The sequence below is a fragment of the Urocampus carinirostris genome, chromosome 10 (genome assembly GCF_059441175.1).
Source record: "Urocampus carinirostris isolate Australia breed hairy pipefish chromosome 10, RoL_Ucar_1.0, whole genome shotgun sequence".
NCBI classification, from domain to species: Eukaryota; Metazoa; Chordata; class Actinopteri; order Syngnathiformes; family Syngnathidae; genus Urocampus; species Urocampus carinirostris.
The window spans coordinates 23742408-23765247 of NC_142358.1; the positions used below are offsets into that span (position 1 = coordinate 23742408).

The 22840-nt window shown below is 41.0% G+C and overlaps 2 protein-coding genes across 2 annotated transcripts; one reads left to right on the forward strand and one right to left on the reverse strand.

The window, feature by feature from the left end:
• Positions 1-1346: 1346 nt before the first annotated feature.
• On the forward strand, positions 1347-5441 carry LOC148358440 (homeodomain-interacting protein kinase 2-like). The gene is made up of 2 exons (XM_088346416.1): positions 1347-1701; positions 3843-5441. Exons 1-2 carry the CDS (start codon positions 1653-1655, stop codon positions 5075-5077), a joined length of 1284 nt encoding a protein of 427 aa, XP_088202542.1. The 5' UTR covers positions 1347-1652; the 3' UTR covers positions 5078-5441.
• Positions 5442-11306: 5865 nt separating this feature from the next.
• On the reverse strand, positions 11307-22629 carry LOC148358441 (endonuclease domain-containing 1 protein). Its single transcript, XM_088345643.1, has 5 exons — positions 22531-22629; positions 18674-18774; positions 15604-15718; positions 13263-13419; positions 11307-11771 (listed from the first exon to the last, which is right to left on the reverse strand). The coding sequence occupies exons 1-5, from the start codon at positions 22606-22608 to the stop codon at positions 11380-11382; spliced, it is 843 nt and encodes a 280-aa protein (XP_088201769.1). The 5' UTR covers positions 22609-22629; the 3' UTR covers positions 11307-11379.
• Between the last annotated feature and the right edge of the window lie 211 nt (positions 22630-22840).

Genomic DNA, 22840 nt, shown 5'->3' on the forward strand with positions numbered 1-22840 from the left:
TAAAAGAAAAGGTGATTCACACATAAAATAGAATAGAATAGTCTTTATTGACATTTATATCAAGAGAGTGAAATATGTTAGTCATTCAATATCTAATATTCATTTTAAAGAAAACCATCACAGAAAATATATATAGAGTATTTCCCTTTCCATTATTTTTAATTTTCAAACATTGCTGAAAAATCTCTAGGGTGCCACTAGAATAGCTCTAAAGAGCTACATGCAGCTCAAGAGCAACAGGTTGCTGATCCCCTCTCTATCATTACAGCCATTTCCTTGTTTCTGAAAAAAAATCCGAGGGAATACCTTTAAATCTCAACAAAATAAAACATTTTGTTCCCAAAATCCACGCCTCTCCCAGGAGAAGAACCTTCTCAAATGATGCAAGATTTGAGGTCTTTTCCCAGACCACACATGAAGTCAGAATTCTCAAATACACAAATGAAAAATGGTTATTTTGCTCCAGTTATGTTCCTTTTGTTTGACATCAAAATTATTTTTTAAAATAAAATAAAATAGGCGTCCCTTCATGAACATTTTTTAAATTTCCATAGACAGAAAAAAATCTGACTGAATAAACAAGCAAAACTTTTAAGAATGGGATGTAATTCTCACAATAGAGTGACAGGAAGGAAAAATCCTCGTTGACAGTGTATTTTGTAAAGAATTGGGCTATTAAAATGCACAAAGCTAAAAAAGTCTATTACCTAAATACCTCAGCATATGCAATCAATGCATGCCTGCCACCTAGTGGCAGTGGTTACAGTGGCGTACAAAACTGAGTAAATTAATAAATAAATGTGAAATAGATAAAAAAAAATGAAAGTATACAAATTAATGTGTTGGCGTTTGAACCTATCGCCAAAGCAGACAAATGATAAACTAAAACTGATTTAATCTCAAATAAAAATATATAGTAATAATCTACAAAACTTTTATATTAAAAAAATAATAATAATTATTACAAGAATAAGAAGAATAGTATCATAAAGTTTTTTTGGTTTGAACAAATTTATTGACACTAATAACAGAAAACAATCTTGACAATCTCAACAGCAATCAAGCACATTCACAATATTATATTTCAATATGACGTTTAACAGCAAACACAATGTGAGGTTTGAACAACCCTTCTCGAAAATGTTAATAGCAATCAAGCATATTCACAAAAGTTGTTTATAAAAATCCGCAGCTAATTATTTTTTTGAGGTGACAGACTTTTTATTCACTTGAAACTTTATAGGAGCACGTTAAACAAAGACTCCACGTACCTTGATCGTCACTTAGCGTGCTTAAATTGCATGCACGGAGTAATTGTATTTATTGTAAGATCTTTTTGTGCAAAACTGTGCAGACGAAGCCAGCCAACACAAGCAGACGTCAGAAACGCCTGCAGGGGACTACAAGCATCAAAGGATGCCAGCAGTTGGGCAATTACTATGAATATGACTATCTATAACGCCTCCAATATCCGAAATGTTCAATATCGCCTACATACAAATTTCATTTCAGCCGTCCTGAAAGCTGAAGGGACTCCTCGACTGACAATTCTGTTGCAGCAACCGAAATACATTATGTATGACGTCACCAAACGGTAAAAGAAAACTGGGATGTTGGCTGTTAGCAGCTGTTAAGTTACACATTGGAAAATCATGTCTTCATGGACAAGCTCGGAGTCTTCAGCCTCATCCGTTTCTTCTTGTAAGTTACTCTGCTGAGGTTTTATTACTTGCATGTAGGTTTTTAGTTCTAACCAAAGTCAAAGATTTGTTAAAAATACATAAGGTTGCCTGATTTACAGCCTCAAATGAATCAATACAGTTACTTTCATTTATTTCATGATGGTCTGACACTTTAACCTAAATCATAATACATTTATTATGTACTGTATTTGGGTATGAAGTGTTATAAAGTAGTTGCCTATTGTTATTATCATCACCGTTATAATCACTACTACTTTCTTTTAATTTTAAACAATGTATTATGTAAATTCTTAAAGGTGAGTCGTTGGATTCTCCTTAAAAAGTCTCTATGAATTAACAATTCCCAACTCAGTACAAAGAGCCCTTATAACTTATTTTTCACCGTGCCTATCTGCTTTTATCTTACTTTAATACCTGTCAACCTCCAGGGCTCCATGCCCTTACAAACTGTGGTACTTTCCCTTACAAAATACAAAATAATCTTACACCATATATTTTTTTCAAACGTGTTTATTTATGTAGTTTAACATGTTATATTGTACATGTGTTTCGTTATATCATATATATTGCTAATTAACATTTTGTGAGATACCGAGTTGCTCGACATGAATGAGGTTTATTATAAAAGAGTTAAAAAATGAAGTAGCTTGGACGTTCACTGTAGAAGGAAAAATACATGCAAATAGATAGATACTTTATTCATCCCCACAGGGAAATTCACATTTCCAGAAGCATCCCTGTGCTGAGAAACAATACAATAATAAAGCAAAAAGAATGCAATATACAAATACCCAATGTGACGTGCTCATACCCACTGTAGCGTGTTCTATAGAGTATCTAGATAGTGCTACACAGAATAAATCATATAACAACAGACAAATCTCTCAACATGCACAGTAATGTGATTGATGTTGTCAAGCTGTTTGGATTTATTTTCGTTTTGTTTCTGTTGTGCTAAAATGTTAATTCCCCTTGTAGAGATCAAAGAGATCAAAGCCAGCTTTTTCAAATTATGAATTCATTTTCTGCATTAAATTATTGTTGGTAATATACTGATTAAATGGATTACCACAAACCTGTCTTTTTTAATTTTCTCCTTTTATACTTCCTTTTTTCTTCTTTATACAACATAATAATTTGTAATATAATGCATCAAAGCAAGTGAGCCGTATGAGAGCCGCCTCTCTTTGATGAGTTGAGCCGAAAAAGCCAGTTCTCTAAAAAGAGACGGACTTGACTGGTTTGACTTGATTGATTTGCCGTTTCGTGATAGTGGGTGTATACCGGATGGTACCCATCATTGACAAATTTGTGTTTTTCCGTACAAATTTTCTTGTACGTCGTACACGTCTTAAAATGCATATTAAATTACTTTTTGCACTACTGGCAGTTCTTTATAGCTAGCCACTCCTTGCACATTTGTTTCTCTGCACTATTGTACTTACAGCGTTATTGTTACAGTGTTATTGTTACTGTTTACCTGACTTGTTTACCTGACTGCCCATTTTGCACGTCTAGTTAGCTGCTCCTCTTGCACTATTTGCGCTACTGTAAAATACTATACATAGCCATAATTATTTAGTATATTATTAGTACTCAATACTCCAACTCAATACAACATTTTATTTATATCTGTACATTCAAGGAAACTGTGCGGGTCAGATGTATCGACATTTCGTTCTGTATACACGTGTACTAGAATGACAATAAAGTAGATCTGAATCTGAATCTGAATCTGAAATGTACTTTGTACGGCAAAAATGTACAGGTTGACAGGTATGTACTTGTATCAAAGCTTTTCAGGACGCGCAACACATTAGGAATCTCGTTATTATTTTTTTGTCCGTGCAGCATGAAAATGGCTAACTAAGAAAACCACTGTTTCAAATACAGTTCAAACGCCAACCCAAACCCTAAAAAGAGTTTATTTGAAGACATCCAAGAATTGCACGTGCTTGCACACGCCACACAGAGACCTCGACAGAGGCTGTCATGGTGACTTAAGCCAGAAGGTTGCCTTTAAGGCACTAAATATATAGAGCAGGTCCAAAACTGTCATGCTCCTAATAGACTTAGGATGTCTATACATACTTGAGTTTTGACTTGACAGTGATGTCCCACGTTTGCTTTATTTTGCAGTGAAATTGACAAGACCTGAAGTCAAGATCGGAAAAGTTTTGTACAGCAAGTCCAACACTTACTCAGTCCTGGATTTCATTGGCGAAGGCTGCTACGGGAAAGTGGCGGTTTGCAAAAAACTGGCCACCTCAGAGATGGTCGCCATTAAGATCTTGAAGAACGACCCGGCTGTCAAACAGGACACAGAAAAGGAGCTGTCAATGTTGAAGATAGTCAGTGTCATGGATGCAGACAGCACCAACGTGGTCAAGTTTTTCGAGCAGTTCGAGCACGAAGGAAACATTTGTCTGGTGTTTGAGGTGTTGGACTGTGATCTCATTTATCTTCTGGAAGAACGCCAGCGCCAGCCGCTATCTCTAGAAGAAATCCGAGTCATTGCCCGTCAACTTTTGGTGGCCTTGGTCACCCTGAAACGCATTGGTATCTTGCACACCGACATTAAACCCAACAACGTCATGGTCGTAAACCGCAAAGAACGGCCATTGAAGGTAAAACTGATCGACTTTGGCAATGCCATTCCAGCGTCCAAAATCAAGCTGGGATTAGAAATACAACCACTCGGATACCGAGCTCCGGAAATCACCCTCGGTTTGCCGTACAACGAGAATATCGACGTGTGGAGCGTGGGTTGCATTATGGCTTTCCTTTTCCTGCCTGGAAACCTCTTCGCTGTCAACTGCGAGTATCAAATGCTGAAACATATTATTTGCGTTCTGGGCCAGCCGGATGACCAACTACTTCAAGCGGGGAAGTACACTAAGAACTATTTTAGAGAAGATGAGAAGGTTGGGGTCTCTCATTATAGACTTATGACCCCTGAGGAGTTTGAAGCGGCCAACAGCAGGAAACCCAAAGATCAGGAATCTTTTCGGGAGCTTCCCAAACCCCTGGAAGATGTGATTCAGTTGCCGCAGGAGGGAAAGATCGAGGACGGTGATCTGGAGAGCAGGAAGGCCTTCCTGGACCTGCTCAAACAGATGTTGCATCTGGACGGGCATCAAAGGATCTCCGCCTCGCAAGCCTTACAGCATCCTTTCTTCTCAATGGACCAACAGGCCAGCAGCGGCACCTTGAGCCCGCAGTCAAGCAAAGAAGTGGAAGTCAACCAAACCCCGACCGCTCCCTTGGACGCCTCAACCGACTTTCAATCGGACAAGAGCATGTTGAAACGGATTCGCAAATTTTTACGTCGGATGACCACAGTATTCTTTCGCATGGCAACAATGCTAATTTAACGTTTCAAATTAGAAAATGGGCAACAATTGATACCAGGTATCAGGATCGGTGTTAATACCAGCTTTAGTTTAAGGCAGGGGTCGGGAATGTATGGCTCACGAGCCACTTATGGCTCTTTTCATGAGTACATCTGGCTCTGATGTATAAGGGCTGTGCCAATCTTTTCAATATGGTTTCAATTGTAGTATATGCAAATCCCAGCGACACGTTACATTCCTGGTGCAGTCAAGTGTATAGGGCAGTGTTCCAGTGAGAGTTTACTGTCAGTGTTACAGTGTTAAACCAACAAACTTCAATTTGGCTGAATGTTTTTATGGAATCCTGCTTATGGGTGCTCATTAAAATATCTATGTTCAATTTTGAGACATGAGAACCCACAGAACAATCTCTAAACACCCAAAACACCAGCCAAGCACCTAGAGGAATTTGAGTGGGTGAGCGGTAGGGGTGGGCGGATCTCTGCACACGCTGCGCACTCCCCTGAATACATCCGTATCCGTCTCGTTTGCAGTATTTTGTGACATGTTAACAAAATAACCTTGCTTGCATCTTGTTTTCAAACCATTCAAAAGAAAAATGACGGTCAGAATGAGCTTATATGATCTTAAGTAACTGCAGGAAGGAGTCAAATTTAGTGGTATTTTTTCTATACGGTACACAGGCTAGGGCATTATTATTTTATATATTTTATCAAATCAACATACGTCACACAGTTACAGTAAATACAATACGCTGAAGAATTAGCTTTTGTCTTAAAATATATGGTGCAGTTCTCAAAAATATGTTTATATATTTTGCTTTCATGGCTGTTTTATTCAAAAAGTTCCCCAACCCCTGTTTTAAGGTGTCAGTAAAAGTATTGGCTGCCCTTTTGTGATTGTTTTACAATCACGAAACTAACAATATAGATCAGGGGTCAGCAACCTTTTCAGTGTAGAGTGCCACTTTCAAATGACCTTGTAAATCAGTGTGCCACACCAAGATTAATGACTCGCACAAGAATTTTTGTATATCCAACAGAGCTGCCATTTTACACCAGTCCGAATATACAACATGGATAGACATTGAAATTGTATAACTCACCAATTTATCTTCCACTATTCTTGTTCATCAACATACTAAAAGATGAATGAGAGAAACATGTAGAAAGGCCTGTAGACATCCATGACTTCAACCATTCTTCATCAACAATGTAATACAATCAAAAAACAAGTCATTTGGACAGCTACTGTACCATTCATCAATAAAATCTTATCTTAGAGACTATCAAAACTTGAAACACACACACACCTTTAATATATTCGCCATCAGTAAATGGTTTTACGTGCTTTGTTATTCAGTGAGCAATGTGATAGCTTTTCAGTGGTGGCGTTTTTAGCAGTCTGTGTTAGTTTGCTGTACCTGGACACAACGCGTTTTATTGTCTCCACCTTGCAAGACTCGTCCTTGAATTCATGTTTATGTTTCGTCTCGTAATGATGCTTAACACTTGAAGTGTGAGGTACAACGCTCTCGAGGCATAATGCACAAACAAGCACGGTCATCTTTTGCACAAAGTCTCAGTCATCTGTCCACGCTGGCTGAAAAGAACGAGATTTTTCCACTGAAGGAGCTGTCGTGATTCGTTCATTTATCGCGCGCCGGTGTTTCTGTGGGTGGGTTAAAACACGGATCTTTCCTCCTTTTGTGAGGCGCGGCGTAGACTCACACGAAGCAGAGGAGGAGGGGCTACCGTAAAGCCTCTAATAACACGCCGTGCAACTGAAAATGTCTAAATTTTACCTAAAAATGTGCATTAAAAAACATTACTATTTTGCAGTGCGCTCGCGTGCCACTGGTTAACCCCTCGCGTGCCACTGCTGGCACGCGTGCCATAGGTTGCTGACCCCTTATATAGATCATTCTTATATTGAGAATAATTTCATGCCATTTCAGCATCAGTATTTGAGGATTCGCCAAATCAAAACTTTGAAAATGTTCCTTCTCCAACTGCTTATCCTCAAAACGGTTGCAGGGGTACTGGAGCCCATCACAGCTGATGTGGGGAAATGGGCAGGGGTCACCCTGGACTGGTTGCCAGCCAATTACAGAGCACACGGAGACAGAAAACCATTACCACACCCACACACCGCAAGGACAATTTGGACCCCCGTTTAACCAGCTATGCATGGTTTGGGGATGTTTCAGGAAACCAGAGTGCCTCTAGAAAGCACTCAGGCACAGGGAGAACATGCACACAGGGAGGCCAGTGTCACAAAGTTCTCTACATTGTAAAACTAAGACTCACGAGAGAACTGTATCCAAGCTCATACTGTCTCAGGGAACGGGCATTACCCTTAATGTCTCCAGTCAACTCCTAACACAGGCCTAGTAATGGTTCCTACCAATATTGCCACAGCCAGTACCTGGATTTGAACCCGGGACCCCTGAACTATGGTGTGGACATGTTAACCAGTAGTCCACTGTCGAATCTTGATGAGAAATGTGTGAATTGAATTGGACCCACTTAAACTTGCTGCTGATTGTTAAAAGCTAAGTGGCAAAATGCTTTATTGGTTGCAATATTTCCTACTACTTAATTGTGTTTAGCTATGTTTTTTTATATAGCTTGAATGTTACATTTACATTAAAACTGATTTTAAAATCAGTGATTGTTGTCTTAACATTTTATCTGAGTTTTTTGAAACATGTTTTGGTCATTTAGTTTATATGTTAAAAGGTTAAAACTTGAGAATGTAGTAGAAAGAAGAAAAGAAACCACTTTGAGCCGAAAAGTATTTGATAGCCCCTTCAATCGGAGGTATGTGCTTCCAGAATCGTCTCAAAGAAGATTACCACACTCCTGTTTCTTACTTTCCTATTTGGCTCATTTATTGTAAAACACAAGAAGGAAACTACACATCTGATTGGTTTATATGAACACAGGAAATTAATCTGACTGATTTAGACAGGAATCACATAAATGCAGTGTATAATTTTGGTGGGAGTATAATGAATGAGCAATAAGGATAGTGAAACTTTGTGTCACGATTTGCCAATTTCCCTCACCTGCGCTTACTCGTTCAGCCCCAGCTGCCACTCGTTCCCCAATTAGTCCTCCTATTTAAGCACGTCATTCTTGACTCCTTGTCAGTCCGTCAGCGAACCCCTGCACATGCAAGGCAAGCATTTTTGACTCTGGCTCCCGTTCTGTTCCTGTATCCTGTTCCCAATCGTCTCCGGTTACCTGACTTGTTCCGATCTCCGACCACGCTCCGTTCTCCCATCACGGCTCCCACACTTGTTTCCGATCTCCGACCACGCTCCGTCTCCCGTCCTGGCTGCCCGACTTGCACCGAATTGCCCTGACTTCCCCGATCCCTCAAAAAGCATTGTGTAAAACGTTACCTATTTGGGTCCACTACTTGTTCCGGTCGTGACACTTTGTAAACACAATGCGTCCCTGTAAGAAGAATGGAATTTATATATATATATATGCAAGTGTGTGTGTGTGTGTAAAGATAAATGCGTGTAGGGATAAGACAAAAATAGATTTATAGATAAACATTATGCTGTTTGCATAAATTGTCTCATGAAAATTACATTTACACCAACATCACTCTTATCAGGGTTCCTCTAAACCAGTGGTGTCAAACAGGCGGGCCGAATCAGGCCCACTAAGGGATTGAATCCGGCCCGTGAGACAACACTCAGAGAAGCGCAAGAGAAAAATGAGCTGCAGGTTGATATATGTCCACTTGATGTTCCTTATGTATTGCTTTCTCTCTCTCTCTTTTCCACCCTTTTCTCTCACTCTCTGTCCCTCTCTCTTTCACTCTCTGTGTCTCTTTTTCTCCTTCTTTGTTTCTGTTTGTCTCTTTTTACCCTCTTTTGCTCTCTCTTCCTTTTTCCTTTTCTCTCTCTTAGTCTCTCTTGCTTTCCCCTTCTGTCTTTCTCCCTTTCTCTCTTTCTCTCTCTGTATTTATCTTTGGATTTCTTTCTTTCTCTTTCTTTCCCCCTCTCTCACTAGTTCTCTTTTTAATCTCTTTTGTTTCTCATCTCTCTCTTGTCTCTCCTTTTTTCTCTTTATCTTTCTTTGTCCTACCCTGTCTCTTTTTCTCTCCCTCTCTTTCATTTCTTTCTTTCTCTTTTTATTTCTCTCTAATCTACTAATCCGGCCACTGAGAGAATGTTTGTCCAACGTGTGGCCCTCGAGTTAAAATGAGTTTTACACCCCTGCTCTAAACTTAGGTAAAAATAAACAGCATCTGTACACATGAGATGTTGAAGTGTAGATCAATGTTTTTCAACCTTTTTTGAGCCCGGGCACGTTTTTTTTTACATTGGAAAAATTTTGCGGCACACCACTAACCCAAAATGTTATATCATGACACTGAACAGTATGTTTAATTACAATATAATTTATAATAGCCCCAGTTTTTACAGCACAGACACTTGACAATGAAATCATATTTGCAGAAAATGATTCATAAATGTTTTATAAAATTTTACATTTTAAAAAGTGAGACTACTGTGCCGTGGTTGAAAATCACTGGTGTAGATGATGTTTTATGTCATTGTGCTAAGTATTGCAAATGAATGGGACTGAGTTGAATTGAAATCATTTGATTAATTCATGCTTTAATAAAATTGAGGGTAGGAATTTAACATTTTATTTTGATTTACTCAAAGCTAGTGCTGATTTTCAAGTGAGTAATTGTGGCATTTAACGGAGTTACAAGGTATTGATATATTCTTTTTTAACGTTTCATCAAAACTGATTACAATTATTTTCCCACGAGCATTTCTCACTGGGAAGTGGTTTTTAATCATTGTGTTTCCTTAAAGGGACAGTGTGTCATATTTATACAAACTACAGAAACCCAAATTGACCAAATCGCAGTACTTTCCTTTTTTTCCCTAACCATTTGAAAATAAAGAGGAAAAAAAGAAACATCATAAAAGAAGAAAAGACACAAGAAAAAAAGGGAATAAAGAACCAGGGAAAAAGAAGAAGGAAAACAAAAACACAGAAAAATGAAGGAAAGGGTAGAAGAAGGAAAAAATGAAGAAATAATGGAAAAACAATGACATAATTAAAAAAGGAGAAAAGATAAAAAGAAAATAGGAAAAAATGATGGAAAAAGTGAAGGATTTTTTATTTTACTTATTTGACTATAAGGGATTTAATATAATACAAATTACATTTGTTGAATGCAGTGGGGATTTTTCACAGGGAAAGCTTGGGGTCAGTGTTGCCTAGACAAGAATGATGTTTACAGAAAAACAAGAACGGGGACAAGGGTTGACGCGGGAAAAGGAGACAAGTGTTCTGATAAGCTTTCTTGTTGTGAGTCCTTTAGACATGGTGGCGTCTTTTGGCGAGGAGGTGGTGAAGTTGGCACCTGACCCACCCCATGGGGGGAGGGGCCTGCCCAAGGGGGAGGAGCCGATGCCCCGACGTGTCAGGAAGACAGAAGACAGAAGGAGAGAGGCGAGAGAGAGACGAGAGATGGGGGGCTCGACGAAGACTAATTAGACTAATTCCACAATAATTCGGCTAAATTTGATGGAATTCACTTAATAAATACTTTAAGAAAATAAATCTGCCCCCGTGTGAAAATGCCGGTTATCTTTGTTCATGTTCCCATTAAGAATCAAGCATGCATTGTTAGGAGAATACAGTTTGTGTTTGGTTAATGGAGTTAGAAAACTAATTCAAACAATTTGGTAAACGTTACATTTGTAAGGGCGGCAGTGGGTAGGGCGCTCGTCTTGGGATCAAGAGATCGCAGTTCGAATCCCGGCTGCTCCTACATGTCGAAGTGTCCATGGGTAAGGCACTGAACCCCTAATGTCCCCAATAAGCAGGTTAGCGCCTTACATGGCTGCACGGCCGCTATTGGGAAATGTGAAGCACACTGTAAAGCGTTTTGGGAAGTCTTGACTTGAAAAGCGCTATATAAATCCAGATCATTTCATTTCATAATATAGTTTAATTCCTAACAATTGGAAAAAAAGACAGATTTCACCTCTTGGTGAACCTTATGTTATGTAAAATAAATACAAAACTCTTGACCTATAAGTATATTTATGTTTGTATGATAGTTTAGGTATTTTTGCTTATTATTCAGATCAATATTTTTTTTTTTAGTAAATGCAGTTTTTTATCACTGGGAGGCGCTAAAAAATACACAATGTATTTTTAACTCTTTGATAGTGTGTTGTAGGGAATGATAAATCACCATGTTTCGCCGTTCAGCAAATATATTTCTTCAGAATTTGTTTTCATTTCAGGCGCTATCAAAAAGACATGGTCCAATCAAACGTTGCAGCTCTTGTAGAAAAGCTCTCCTACTGGTTGATTCGAGAACTGCTGCAGGAACTCTCCAAGTTCATCCAAAGAGAGTTTCTCCACCCAGTCCTGCTCGGTGTTCTCGGCAGCGGCGGCGCCCCCTAGGATGGGCTTTCCGTTATTGTCCACACAACAGTACGCGTTCCAAAGGTAGGCGGGAATGTTGACGCGCTTCACGCCGTTCTTGATGATCCATTTCCCCGCGGAAGGGACCGCGCCCACCAAAACGTAGGCCTTGGAGCACTTTTGCCGGAACAGATCGTTCAGTTGAGACTCGTGGATTCTCCAGGCGTTCTGGTTTAGTTTGGGGTTCTGAGGAACCACGTTGGTGAGGGTGAAGGTGGCGTTGCGGCCAGGAACTGTCAAGGACGGGAGAAGAATGAAACACTGTTCAGAGTTCGGTGTTGGGACGAACGCGTTCTGGAACGTACTGTTCTTGGTAACGGATACTCTGAAGCAGGGGTGTCAAACTCATTTTAACTCAGGGGCCACGCGATGGAACAAACATTCTCTCGGGGGCCGTAATAGTAGATAAGAGAGAAAGAAAAAAGAAAGAAATATGAAAAAGAGGGAGAGAGAAGAAGAGGGTGGGACAAAGAAAGAAAGAAAGGAAGAAGAAACCTCTCAGGAGGTAGAGCGCTCGTCTTGGGATCAAGGGCTCGTTCGTGTTACATGTCGAAGTGTCCTTGGGTAAGACACTGAACCCCTAATACCCCCAATAAGCAGGTTAGTGCCTTACATGGCTGCAAGGCCGCAATTGGGAAATGTGGAGCACATTGTAAAGCGCTTTGGGAAGTCATTGACTTGAAAAGCGCTATATAAAATGCAGATCAGATAATTTCAAGAAATAAAGAAAAAAAAATGTAAAAGAGGGCGAGAAAAGAAGAGGGTGGGACACAGAAAGAAAAAATGAAATATAAAAAAGAGGGAGAGAAAAGAAGAGGGTGGGACACAGAAAGAAAGAAAGAAATATGAAAAAGAGGGAGAGAAAAGAAGAGGGTAAGACAAAGAAAAAAAGAAAGAAAGAAAGAAAGATGAAAAGAAAGAAAGAAAGAAAAAGTAAGAGAGAGACAGATAAAAGAGAGAAAAGGAAAAAGGAAGAGAGAGCAAAAGAAGGTAAAAAGACACAGAGAGAGAGAGACAGTAACAAAGAAAGAGAAAAAGAGAGACAGAGAGTGAGAGAAAAGGGGAGGAAAGAGAGAGAGACAGAAAGTGAGAGAAAAGGGGAGGAAAAGAGTGAAGGGGGTGAGAAAGAAAGAGAGAGAAAAAGAAAATGCAAGAGAGAAAGAAAAAGAGAGGAGGAAAGAGAGAAAGAAAGAGAACAAGGAAAGAAAGGAAAGAGGAAAGAGAGGAAAGAAGAAAAAGAGACAATAAGTGAGAGAGAGAGAAAATGTGAGGATAGAGAAAGAGAAAGAGAAAGAGATAGAGAAAGAGAGAGAGAAATAAAAGCACAGCGTCTTTGTGAGAGGCGCCTGGTTTTGGCAACGGACATATTTCAACCTGCAGCTCGCTTTTCTCTTGCGCTACTCTGAGCGCTGTCTCGCGGGCCGGATTCAATCTCTTAACAGCCCTGATTCGGCCCGCGGTCCACCATTTCGACACCCCTGCTCCAAAGTGTTAAGATTTTGTAACTCAACTGTCGTTACTACATGAATTACTGCAGATCTTGTATTTCAATGATCTTTAAGTGCTGAATATTAAGAGTAGGAGGATAGATCCCAAAATCGATATTATCGATACCAAGCAGAGGTAAGATCAGGACAAAAAATCCAGCCCACCCCGACCCGGCCCTCGGGTATATAAGACTGAACGAAACGGGTACAACCCTATTAAATTAGGAGTTTGTTTACCTGCATGGTGCCCATTGGGGTTGAGGTGACCTCTGTCATAGCCAGAATGTGTGTAGTCCTCATTGAGAGCCTGTTTCTCCCCCAGGTAAATCCCAGGATGGTCCTTCCCCATCCGGTAACCGTCTTTCATCTCTCCTTGCCATGTTTTATTGACAAGCTAAAAAAAAATCAGAAAGCAGTGAAGAATTTTATACATTTGACTATAAAGGATTTTAAACGATTAACTCATAATGCAATGCAATTTTCACTGAGTGGGCTTTAGTTCCAAATGCAGAATATTTTTTCTAGTTCTGTTGCTAACAGGACGCGTGAGTGTGCTGACACAGAATGTTCCAGACATCAAGACGCTCGTCTATGAGATTGTGAAGCCCACGTTGGGCTTCCTTGGCACGCCCATGGGAGGAGCCGGCACACCATTATGCGGGGAGAAGATGGCCAATAGGAAAAAAGCTAAAGGACTTCAGAAGAGGGCTTCCCAGAGACTCCAACGACGCTTCTTCGGCCATTTTCGACGGAGTACACTTAGTTAAATTGTTAGGGAAATTAAATCTGCCCCTGTGTGAAAATGTAAGCTTTCCTGTTCATTTTTCCCTCAAGAAACGAGCATGCATAAATTGTTGGGTGAATGTAGGTTGTGTTTTGTTAATGGAGTCAGATAACTAATTTGAACAATTTGGTAAACGGTACATTTTGATAATGAATTCCCAACAGCAGGGTGCCACTAAATTATCTGTGCTCGAAAAACTGTTGGGGTAAAACAAACCAAATTAAGTTAAGATCCTGCCCGCAAGACAACACTGAGAGAAGCGCATGAAAAACATGACGTGCAGTTTTAAAAAGGTTCACTTGATGTCACCTAAGCCAGGCACCACTCGCAAGGGAACTGGACTAGTTATCATGATTGCTGATTCGGGGCACCTGCAACTGCCCCGTTGGGGCCAACATCCCTGAGCTCTTATTGGTTCACTGACTCTTTTTAAACCCCCGGCTTCCAAGAAAAAGCTGTCAGAGCGTCCTGCGAACCTACGCTTTTGCTAGGCAAGCTCCGTACCTTCCGACAATCTCCTGCCCTGTTTTCCCCTGCCTGTTACCTGTTGCCGACCTGTTTCTAGACCCGTTTCTGCCCTGCTCTTCCGTCCCGGCCGTCGACCCGTTTTGCCCTGTTTCCTGCCTGATAGTTGTTGCTGACCTTTTTTCTGGACTCGTTACCGCCCTTGCTCCCCCGTCCCGGCTACCAATTAGCTTTCCCGCCGCCCACGCCTATCCTCGCTCGACAGGGAAGTGTCATGATTACTGATTCGGGGCACCTGCGGCTGCCCCGTTGGTGCCAACCGCCCTGGTCGCTGATTGTCTCCTTGCCACTTTTTAAACCCCCCGACTCCTTGTTACCTGCGTCCGATCGTTGCGAACCTTCAGCTCCCGCTAAGGTAAGCCTTCTGACCCTGACTCCCTGTTCTTTGGCTCTTGTACGTTTCCCGGCTTCGACCTGTTACCGTTTGATCACGCCTCTGCTCCTGCGCCCCAACAGCCTGACCTGTTTTCCCATCTACGACACCGCTATCGCTCGCCAGAGAAGTGCCACTTCCGCGTCCCGAGCGACCTGCTCCCCACAACCAACGACCGGATCGTGGGTGCCAGCTTTTGTCCCCTTCTCAATAAAACTAAGAAACTAACGCAATTGGGTTCCCGTTTCCGTTCCTGGTCCCTGACAATACCGATTAAAGGGATAACCACCAACCTGTCTTTTTTCATTTTCTCCTTTTATACTTCCTTTTTTTCTTAACTTTCTACAACATAATAATTTGTAATATTATCCATCAAAGCAAGTGAGACGTTTGAGAGCCGAATTTTTTTAATGAGTTGAGCCAAAAAAGCCAGTTCTCTGAAAAGAGACGGGCTTCCTTTCCCTACACATCTACCATATGAAATCCGATGTTTTTTAAGACCACATGTATGTTCTGTACTGCTTCTGATCAGCTGCCGAGTATATACTGCTCTGCTTTCGCTTTGTTCACGTGTGATCGGAATGATGTATAATGGGTAATCCCCCGGCGGCAGACGTATGCGCACGGTAACATCAAACCGCTCGCTTGGTTTGCAATGAAAAAAACGATACAGAGATAGAGGCTACCGCGGCGAACTCGTTTGACTTGATTGATTCGCCGTTTCGTGATAGTCGGTGTATACCGTATGGTACCCATCATTGACAAATTTGCGTTTTTCCGTACAGATTTTTTTGTACGTCGTACACGTCTTAAAATGCAAAATAAACAACCTGTAAGTGTGGTGACGAAGAGATAATGAGATGAGATGAGATATGATTATTGAACGCTGTACCTACCTGAGGCTCGACAAACCACCGTCTCTCGCGCCCACCTCCGTTGCTGGGCTCGAATACGTACGCTGAGTAAACCGCAATACGATGATCGGTGTCGTACAACGTGGCAAAGTGGTACCTGCAGGTACAAAGAATAATGTCAAAATGGAGAATGACCTATAAAAAGATTTTTTTCAAAAGGAGCAGTATGTAATGTATATCTACAGATGCTGGGTGAGGCACGCAATTCTCTTGCCTCATGGCAGAGGGTAATAGTAAAACCAATGATTCTGGTTTGGCGAACACCTCAGCCCCAACAATAGAATTAGTGATAGTGTTCTGAATTCGGGCCCCGGTGATGCGGAATGCTCTTCTCCTGAGATTTGTTTTTTAACTTCAGTGGAACTGTTTGAATACAGGCTTTAAACACACTTCTATTCAAAAACTTATGAATGTCCTATATTTCACGTTCACAATATCTGTGTAGTTGACAGATTACTGACGCGAGGCACCTGAGTCTGCTCTTTTGGTGCCAACTGCCTCGGACACTGATTGGCTGCTTATCTCTTTTTAAACCCCCGTCTTCCATTCACCAGTCCGTCTGCAAACCTCAGCTCCCGCTAGGCAAGCCTTTTCAACCCTGACTTTCTCCTGTCTTGATTCCCAGCTCCGACCCCTTTTCTGAACTCGATTACGTTTTTGCTCCACCGTCCCGGCCTTTGATCTATTTTTCCCCCGCTCTCGACACTGCCTTCGCTGCCACGGAAGTGCCACTTTCACGTTCCAAGCGATCTGCTACCCGTGATCGACGATCACAAGATCGTGGGTGCAAGCCTTATGCTCCTTCTAAATAAAACTGAGAAAAACGAACGCAAGTGGGTCCTGTCTCCGTTTCTGGTCTCTGACAGTAGTTTTTATTATTGCAACAGCCATTTTAGCCTGGTCATCCTGGAAGGGGGATTACCTCATGTGCGGTCCCTTCTTATGTTTTCTTCATTTTCCTCATATTGAGGTTTTTGAGTTTTTCCTTGCCCTCTTGTAGGTTTTAGATCAGGGGATGGTGTCATAATACGCTTCGGTTTACAATAATCTATTGTCTGTGCAGCCCTTTGAGACTCTTTACAATTAAGTGTTATTAAAAAATACATGACTTGACTTGACTTGTTGGTAAGCTAACAGCAAGTCAAGCTACTCAGTAATTTCTTTTTCGACACAAAAACGAGGATCAGAAGGATGGAGGATCAAAAAGAGCAGTGCATAAACTTAATTAATACGTTAAAGGAGCCCGGCGGAATTTTGAACTTTTTTACCCGCTGCTACCATCTCCAGGCTTGTGTCATCATTGCAGCTTCAGTCAGGTCGTTCATGATGCGCGTGCAAGTGCGTGCATTTCTTATATGCGTTGAAAAAACTTTTCTTTTTTGTCTTTCTTTGGGTTTTTGTTGAGGTTTGATAGATAGATAGATTGATGGATGGATGCATCATGAAGTGTCTGTGCTGTAAAAACTGGGGATCAAAATGAGAGCATGGAGGTTCAAAAGGTCGGAGAAAGTCTTAGTCAGTAAACTATAAGGTGTCAAGACTTTTGTCCATAGTACGTTTTTCATGGGGCTTGCTCAGTTGGTAGAGCATCCATCCATCCATTATCTGCACCGCTTATCCTCAATAGGGTCGCGGGGGTGCTGGAGCCCTTCCCAGTTATTTTTGGGTAATGGGCAGGGGACACCCTTAACTGGTTGCCAGCCAGTCGCAGGGCACAAAGAGACAGACAAATCACTCGCTCATTCACGCCTAAAGACAATTTGGACCGGCCAATTAACCTGACATGCATGTTTTTGGAATGTAGGAGGAATCCGGAGTGCCCGGAGGAAACCCACAGAAGCACGGGGAGAACATGCAAACTCCTTGGTAGAGTATAAGACATTTAATTCAGGGTAATGGGTTCGAGGCTGTAGAGCAAATAAACCTAGCACAATATTGACTTCCAAGTAATTCAGAACTTGAGTTTAGCACGTTGGCCACACGTTGCAACCAACCGGGGCACGAGACCAAAAATCTCCGCAAAAACAAGTAAGAGGACAGTTTCAAATTTGATACCATGTTTGCTGGTTCTCAGGAATGAGTGTTTTTTTCTCTTCAAGGGAATCTCCACAAATTGACTGGCATTATAGCGGGAAAATTTCTTTGTATGCTAGTAACTTCCGAAAACTCCCGTAATCTCGGATTCAACCCATTAGTGGGCCTGATCTGGCCCGCCGGCCGCCTTTTTGACACCTGTGCTCTAAAGCATGAACTGAATCAACACATGAATCAACACATACACAAGATTTGATGGGTTGAATCATTACGATTTTCGACAAAATACGATTGCTACAAAGCACAAGAAAGAATAACAGTGACGGAGAATCAAAGTGACCAAACCACAACATTTTTCTTCTCATTTTTTTGTCCTGTCCTTCACAAGATTTTTGTTTTTTGGGGTACCCGTCGCAGCAACATGGCAGACAATCAGGTTAGCTTCCTCTCGTTGATCTTCATATAATGTCGAATAAGTACAAATTTTTCGACCTAAGAGTATTTAAAAGACTTTTATATGAAAGTTCATGTTGTCACAGTTGCCATGGCACCAAATTGGCCTCGCCCATGGACACCAGCTGAAACTCTTTGACAGATTGCTCCCTGTCACTACTCAAACGCTGTCCTGTGAGTCGCTTTTTGTCGGAGCGTCTGCAAAACTCTGGACACGTCAAGCCCTGAGAATCTCAGTTTTTCCTGTGGATTTGCTCTTGTTTTGCCAAGCCCTGTGAATCTCTGTTTTTGCTCCTGTTTTGCTCTCGCCACGATCTGTTTGATTGTGACCACTTCCGCGTTCCGAGCAATCTACTCCCCGCGACCAACGATCTCCAGATCGAGTGTGCACTCCTTTGTGTTCTCCCCAATAAACTGTGAGTAACGTTACGCGAGTGGGTTCTGACATATGTATTTTCGCTTATTTTTTAGAATCAATATTGTATTTTACTTTAGTATATAAATACATTATTTTTACCACTAGGAGATGCTAAATACACACATTGTGCCTTTAAGTATTTTGTACCTGTTTGCAAATCGCTGACAGAGATGAGTGGTGCCGGGTGTTGAAGAACCCCAACTGGGTACTTTGCTTTTGTAGAAATACTTCAAGCAGTCCGGAACATCCTTAAGACAAATATTAAAAATTAAACAAACATGTTCACATCTTGAATATTTACATCACTGGTTCTCAACTGGTCTGACTTCAGGACCCAACATTCCATTCCAATAAAGAAGCTGCGACTCAAATCAAGAAAAAAAGGATATACTTCCCAAATGTATCCAATAAAAGGATTGTGCAATGTAAAGCATAAATAGTATAATATATTAATCTTTAAAAAAAAAAAAAAACTTCAAGCACTGTATATACACGCATTAAGGCAGGGGTGTCAAACTCATTTTAACTGTGGGCCACACTATAGAACAAATATTCTCTTTGGACCGGACTCGTAGATTAGGGAGAAAAAAAGAGAGGAAGAAAAAAGAGAAAGAGAGGGAGAGAAAGAGAGAGGGATACAAAGAGAATTGAGAGAGAGAGAGAGAATTGAGAGAGAGAGAGAGAGAGAGAGAGAGAGAGAGAGAGAGTATAAATATAGAAATAGGGAGAGAGGGGAAAAGAAAGAGAGATAACAAACGAAATCCAAAGAGAAATAGAAAGAGAGAAGGGGAGGAAGAAAGAAGGGGAAGGCAAGAGAGAAAGAGAGAAAGACAGAAAAAATATAGAAACTGGAAAAAGGAAGAGAGCGCAAAAGAAGGTCAAAAGACGGAGAGAGTGAAAGAGAGAGATAAATATTGAGAGAGGGAGAAAGAAAGAAATCCAAAGAGAAATAGAAAGAAAAAGAAAAGGCGAGAAACAAAGAGGAAGGCAAGAGAAAGACAGAGAAAGAGAGAGAGAAAAGGAAAAAATGAAGAGAGAGCAAAAGGAGGTTGAGAGAGAGAGAGAGAAAGAGAGAGAGAATGTGAGATGAATATAGAAATAGTGAGAGAGGGGGAAAGAAAGAGATAAAGAAAGAAATCCAAAGATAAATAGAAAGAAAGAGAGAAGGTGAGAAAGAAAGAAGGGGGAGCAAGAGAGAGAGAGAGGGAGAGAGAGAGAGAGAGAGAAAGACAGAAAAAAGAGAGAAAATGAAAAAAAGAAGAGAGAGGAAAAGAAGGTCAAAAGACAGAGAGAGTGAAAGAGAGATAGATAAATAGTGAAAAAGGGAAGAAGAAAGAGAAAGAAAGAAATCCAAAGAGAAATAGAAAGGAAAAAGAAAAGGCGAGAAACAAAGAAGGGGAAGGCAAGAGAAAGACAGAGAAAGAGAGAGAGAAAAGGAAAAAAGGAAGAGAAAGCAAAAGGAGGTTGAGAGAGAGAGAAAGAGAGAGAGAATGTGACATGAATATAGAAATAGTGAGAGAGGGGGAAAGAAAGAGAGAGAAAGAAAGAAATCCAAAAATAAAAAGAGGCAAGAGAGAGAGAGAGAGAGAGAGAGAGAGAGAGAGAGAGAGAGAAAGGGAAAAAAAAGGAAGGGAGAGCAAACAGAGGTCAAAAGACACAGAGAGAGAGAGAGATAGATAGAGAGAGAGAGAGAGAAAGAAAGAAAGAAAGAAATACAAGTACAGCGTTTGTGAGATGCACCTGGCTATGGCAACATCAAGTTGACATATTTCGACCTGTCGCTTGTTTTTCTCTTGTGCTTCCCTCAGCGATGTCTCTGGGGCCGGATTTAATTCCTTAGCGGGCCTGATCTGGCCTGCGGGCCGCCTGTTTGACACCCCTGCATTAAGGCGACCCCCTAAAACTGCGTTAACAGAGCCACATATTTTGAGAAGTTTCCAAATACAGGGAGTGCAGAATTATTAGGCAAGTTGTATTTTTGAGGATTAATTTTATTATTGAACAACAACCATGTTCTTAATGAACCCAAAAGTCTCATTAATATCAAAGCTGAATATTTTGGAAGTTGGAGTGGGGCTTTTTTAGTTTTAGCTATTTTAGGAGGATATCTGTGTGTGCAGGTGACTATTACTGTGCATAATTATTAGGCAACTTAACAAAAAACAAATGTATACCCATTTCAATTATTTATTTTCATCAGGGAAACCAATATAACAGCTCAACATTCATAAATATACATTTCTGACATTCAAAAACAAAACAAAAACAAATCAGTGACCAATATAGCCACCTTTCTTTGCAAGGACACTCAAAAGCCTGCCATCCATGGATTCTGTCAGTGCTTTGATCTGTTCACGATCAACATTGCGTGCAGCAGCAACCACAGCCTCCCAGACACTGTTCAGAGAGGTGTACTGTTTTCCCTCCTTGTAAATCTCACATTTGATGAGGGACCACAGGTTCTCTATGGGGTTCAGATCAGGTGAACAAGGAGGCCATGTCATTAGTTTTTCTTCTTTTAGACCCTTTCTTGCCAGCCACGCTGTGGAGTACTTGGATGCGTGTGATGGAGCGTTGTCCTGCATGAAAATCATGTTTTTCTTGAAGGATGCGGACTTCTTCCTGTACCACTGCTTGAAGAAGGTGTCTTCCAGAAACTGGCAGTAGGACTGGGAGTTGAGCTTGAGTCCATCCTCAACCCGAAAAGGCCCCACAAGCTCATCTTTGATGATACCAGCCCATACCAGTACCCCACCTCCACCTTGCTGGCGTCTGAGGCGGACTGGAGCTCTCTGCCCTTTACCGATCCAGCCACGGGCCCATCCATCTGGCCCATCAAGACTCACTCTCATTTCATCAGTCCATAAAACCTTAGAAAAATCCGTCTTGAGATTTTTCTTTGCCGAGTCTTGACGTTTCAGCTTGTGTGTCTTGTTCAGTGGTGGTCGTTTTTCAGCCTTTCTTACCTTGGCCATGTCTCTGAGTATTGCACACCTTGTGCTTTTGGGCACTCCAGTGATGTTGCAGCTCTGAAATATGGCAAAACTGGTGGCAAGTGGCATCTTGGCAGTTGTACGCTTGACTTTTCTCAGTTCACGGGCAGTTATTTTGCGCCTTGGTTTTTCTACACGCTTCTTGCGACCCTGTTGACTATTTTGAATGTAACGCTTGATTGTTCGATGATCACGCTTCAGAAGCTTGGCAATTTTAAGAGTGCTGCATCCCTCTGCAAGATATCTCACTATTTTTGACTTTTCAGAGCCTGTCAAGTCCCTCTTCTGACCCATTTTGCCAAAGGAAAGGAAGTTGCCTAATAATTATGCACACCTGATATAGGGTGTTGATGTCATTAGACCACACCCCTTCTCATTACAGAGATGCACATCACCTGATATGCTTAATTGGTAGTAGGCTTTCGAGCCTATACAGCTTGGAGTAAGACAACATGCATAAAGAGGATGATGTGGTCAAAATACTCATTTGCCTAATAATTCTGCACTCCCTGTATGAATAAAAAGTGAAATTAAACATTGCTAATTATTCAATTATGTAGTCAATACAGATTGATATATTGGTAAAAAGCTAAAACATATTTCATTTTTAAACCATTTACTGTACTTTCCAGCAGAGCTTTAATGGCAGACAATTATACAATTTTGTATTCCGCAATCTTCAAGTCGATCATTGTTGTAACTTTTTTTCCACTTTTAATTAACACTTACTCTGTTAAAATCTTGGGCAGGAAAAGGAAATAAAACCAACAAAATCACAATAAAATGAAATGTGGTCCTTCTCAAATGCGCCAATTGACTGAACAGGTAGAAAATATAGAGCAGGGCATTATTGCCATCTACTGTTAATGAGTGTATTCGACCGTTTGTTTTTTTCTTCTTTTAAGAAATATTTTACATAGGAAAAGGCCCGCGACCCACTGACCATAAATTCGTGACTCACTTCGGGTTTCGACCCAATAGTTGAGAAACCCTGGTTTACGCTACGCATACCTCGAACTGTTCCACGATCTCTGCACGAACAAGAAGCAAAAGAGACAGAAGAGGGCAAAGAATCCCCAAGATTTCCATTCTGGTTTTCCTCTATCCACTAAAAATCATAAAAATCATAGGAATCATGAATTAACTTTCAGTTCCGGGTATTTTATCTTTTAAGGGGAGTTTTTTTGCACTCACCTTCGTCAGCTTCGGCGGTCTGCGCCGAGGTGGGAACGCGACCTTCCTATATACCTGCTTTCACGTCACCTTTCACCTTCTTTACTGTTATCTCTTCGTCACCACACGAGCAATGTTCCCTCTAATT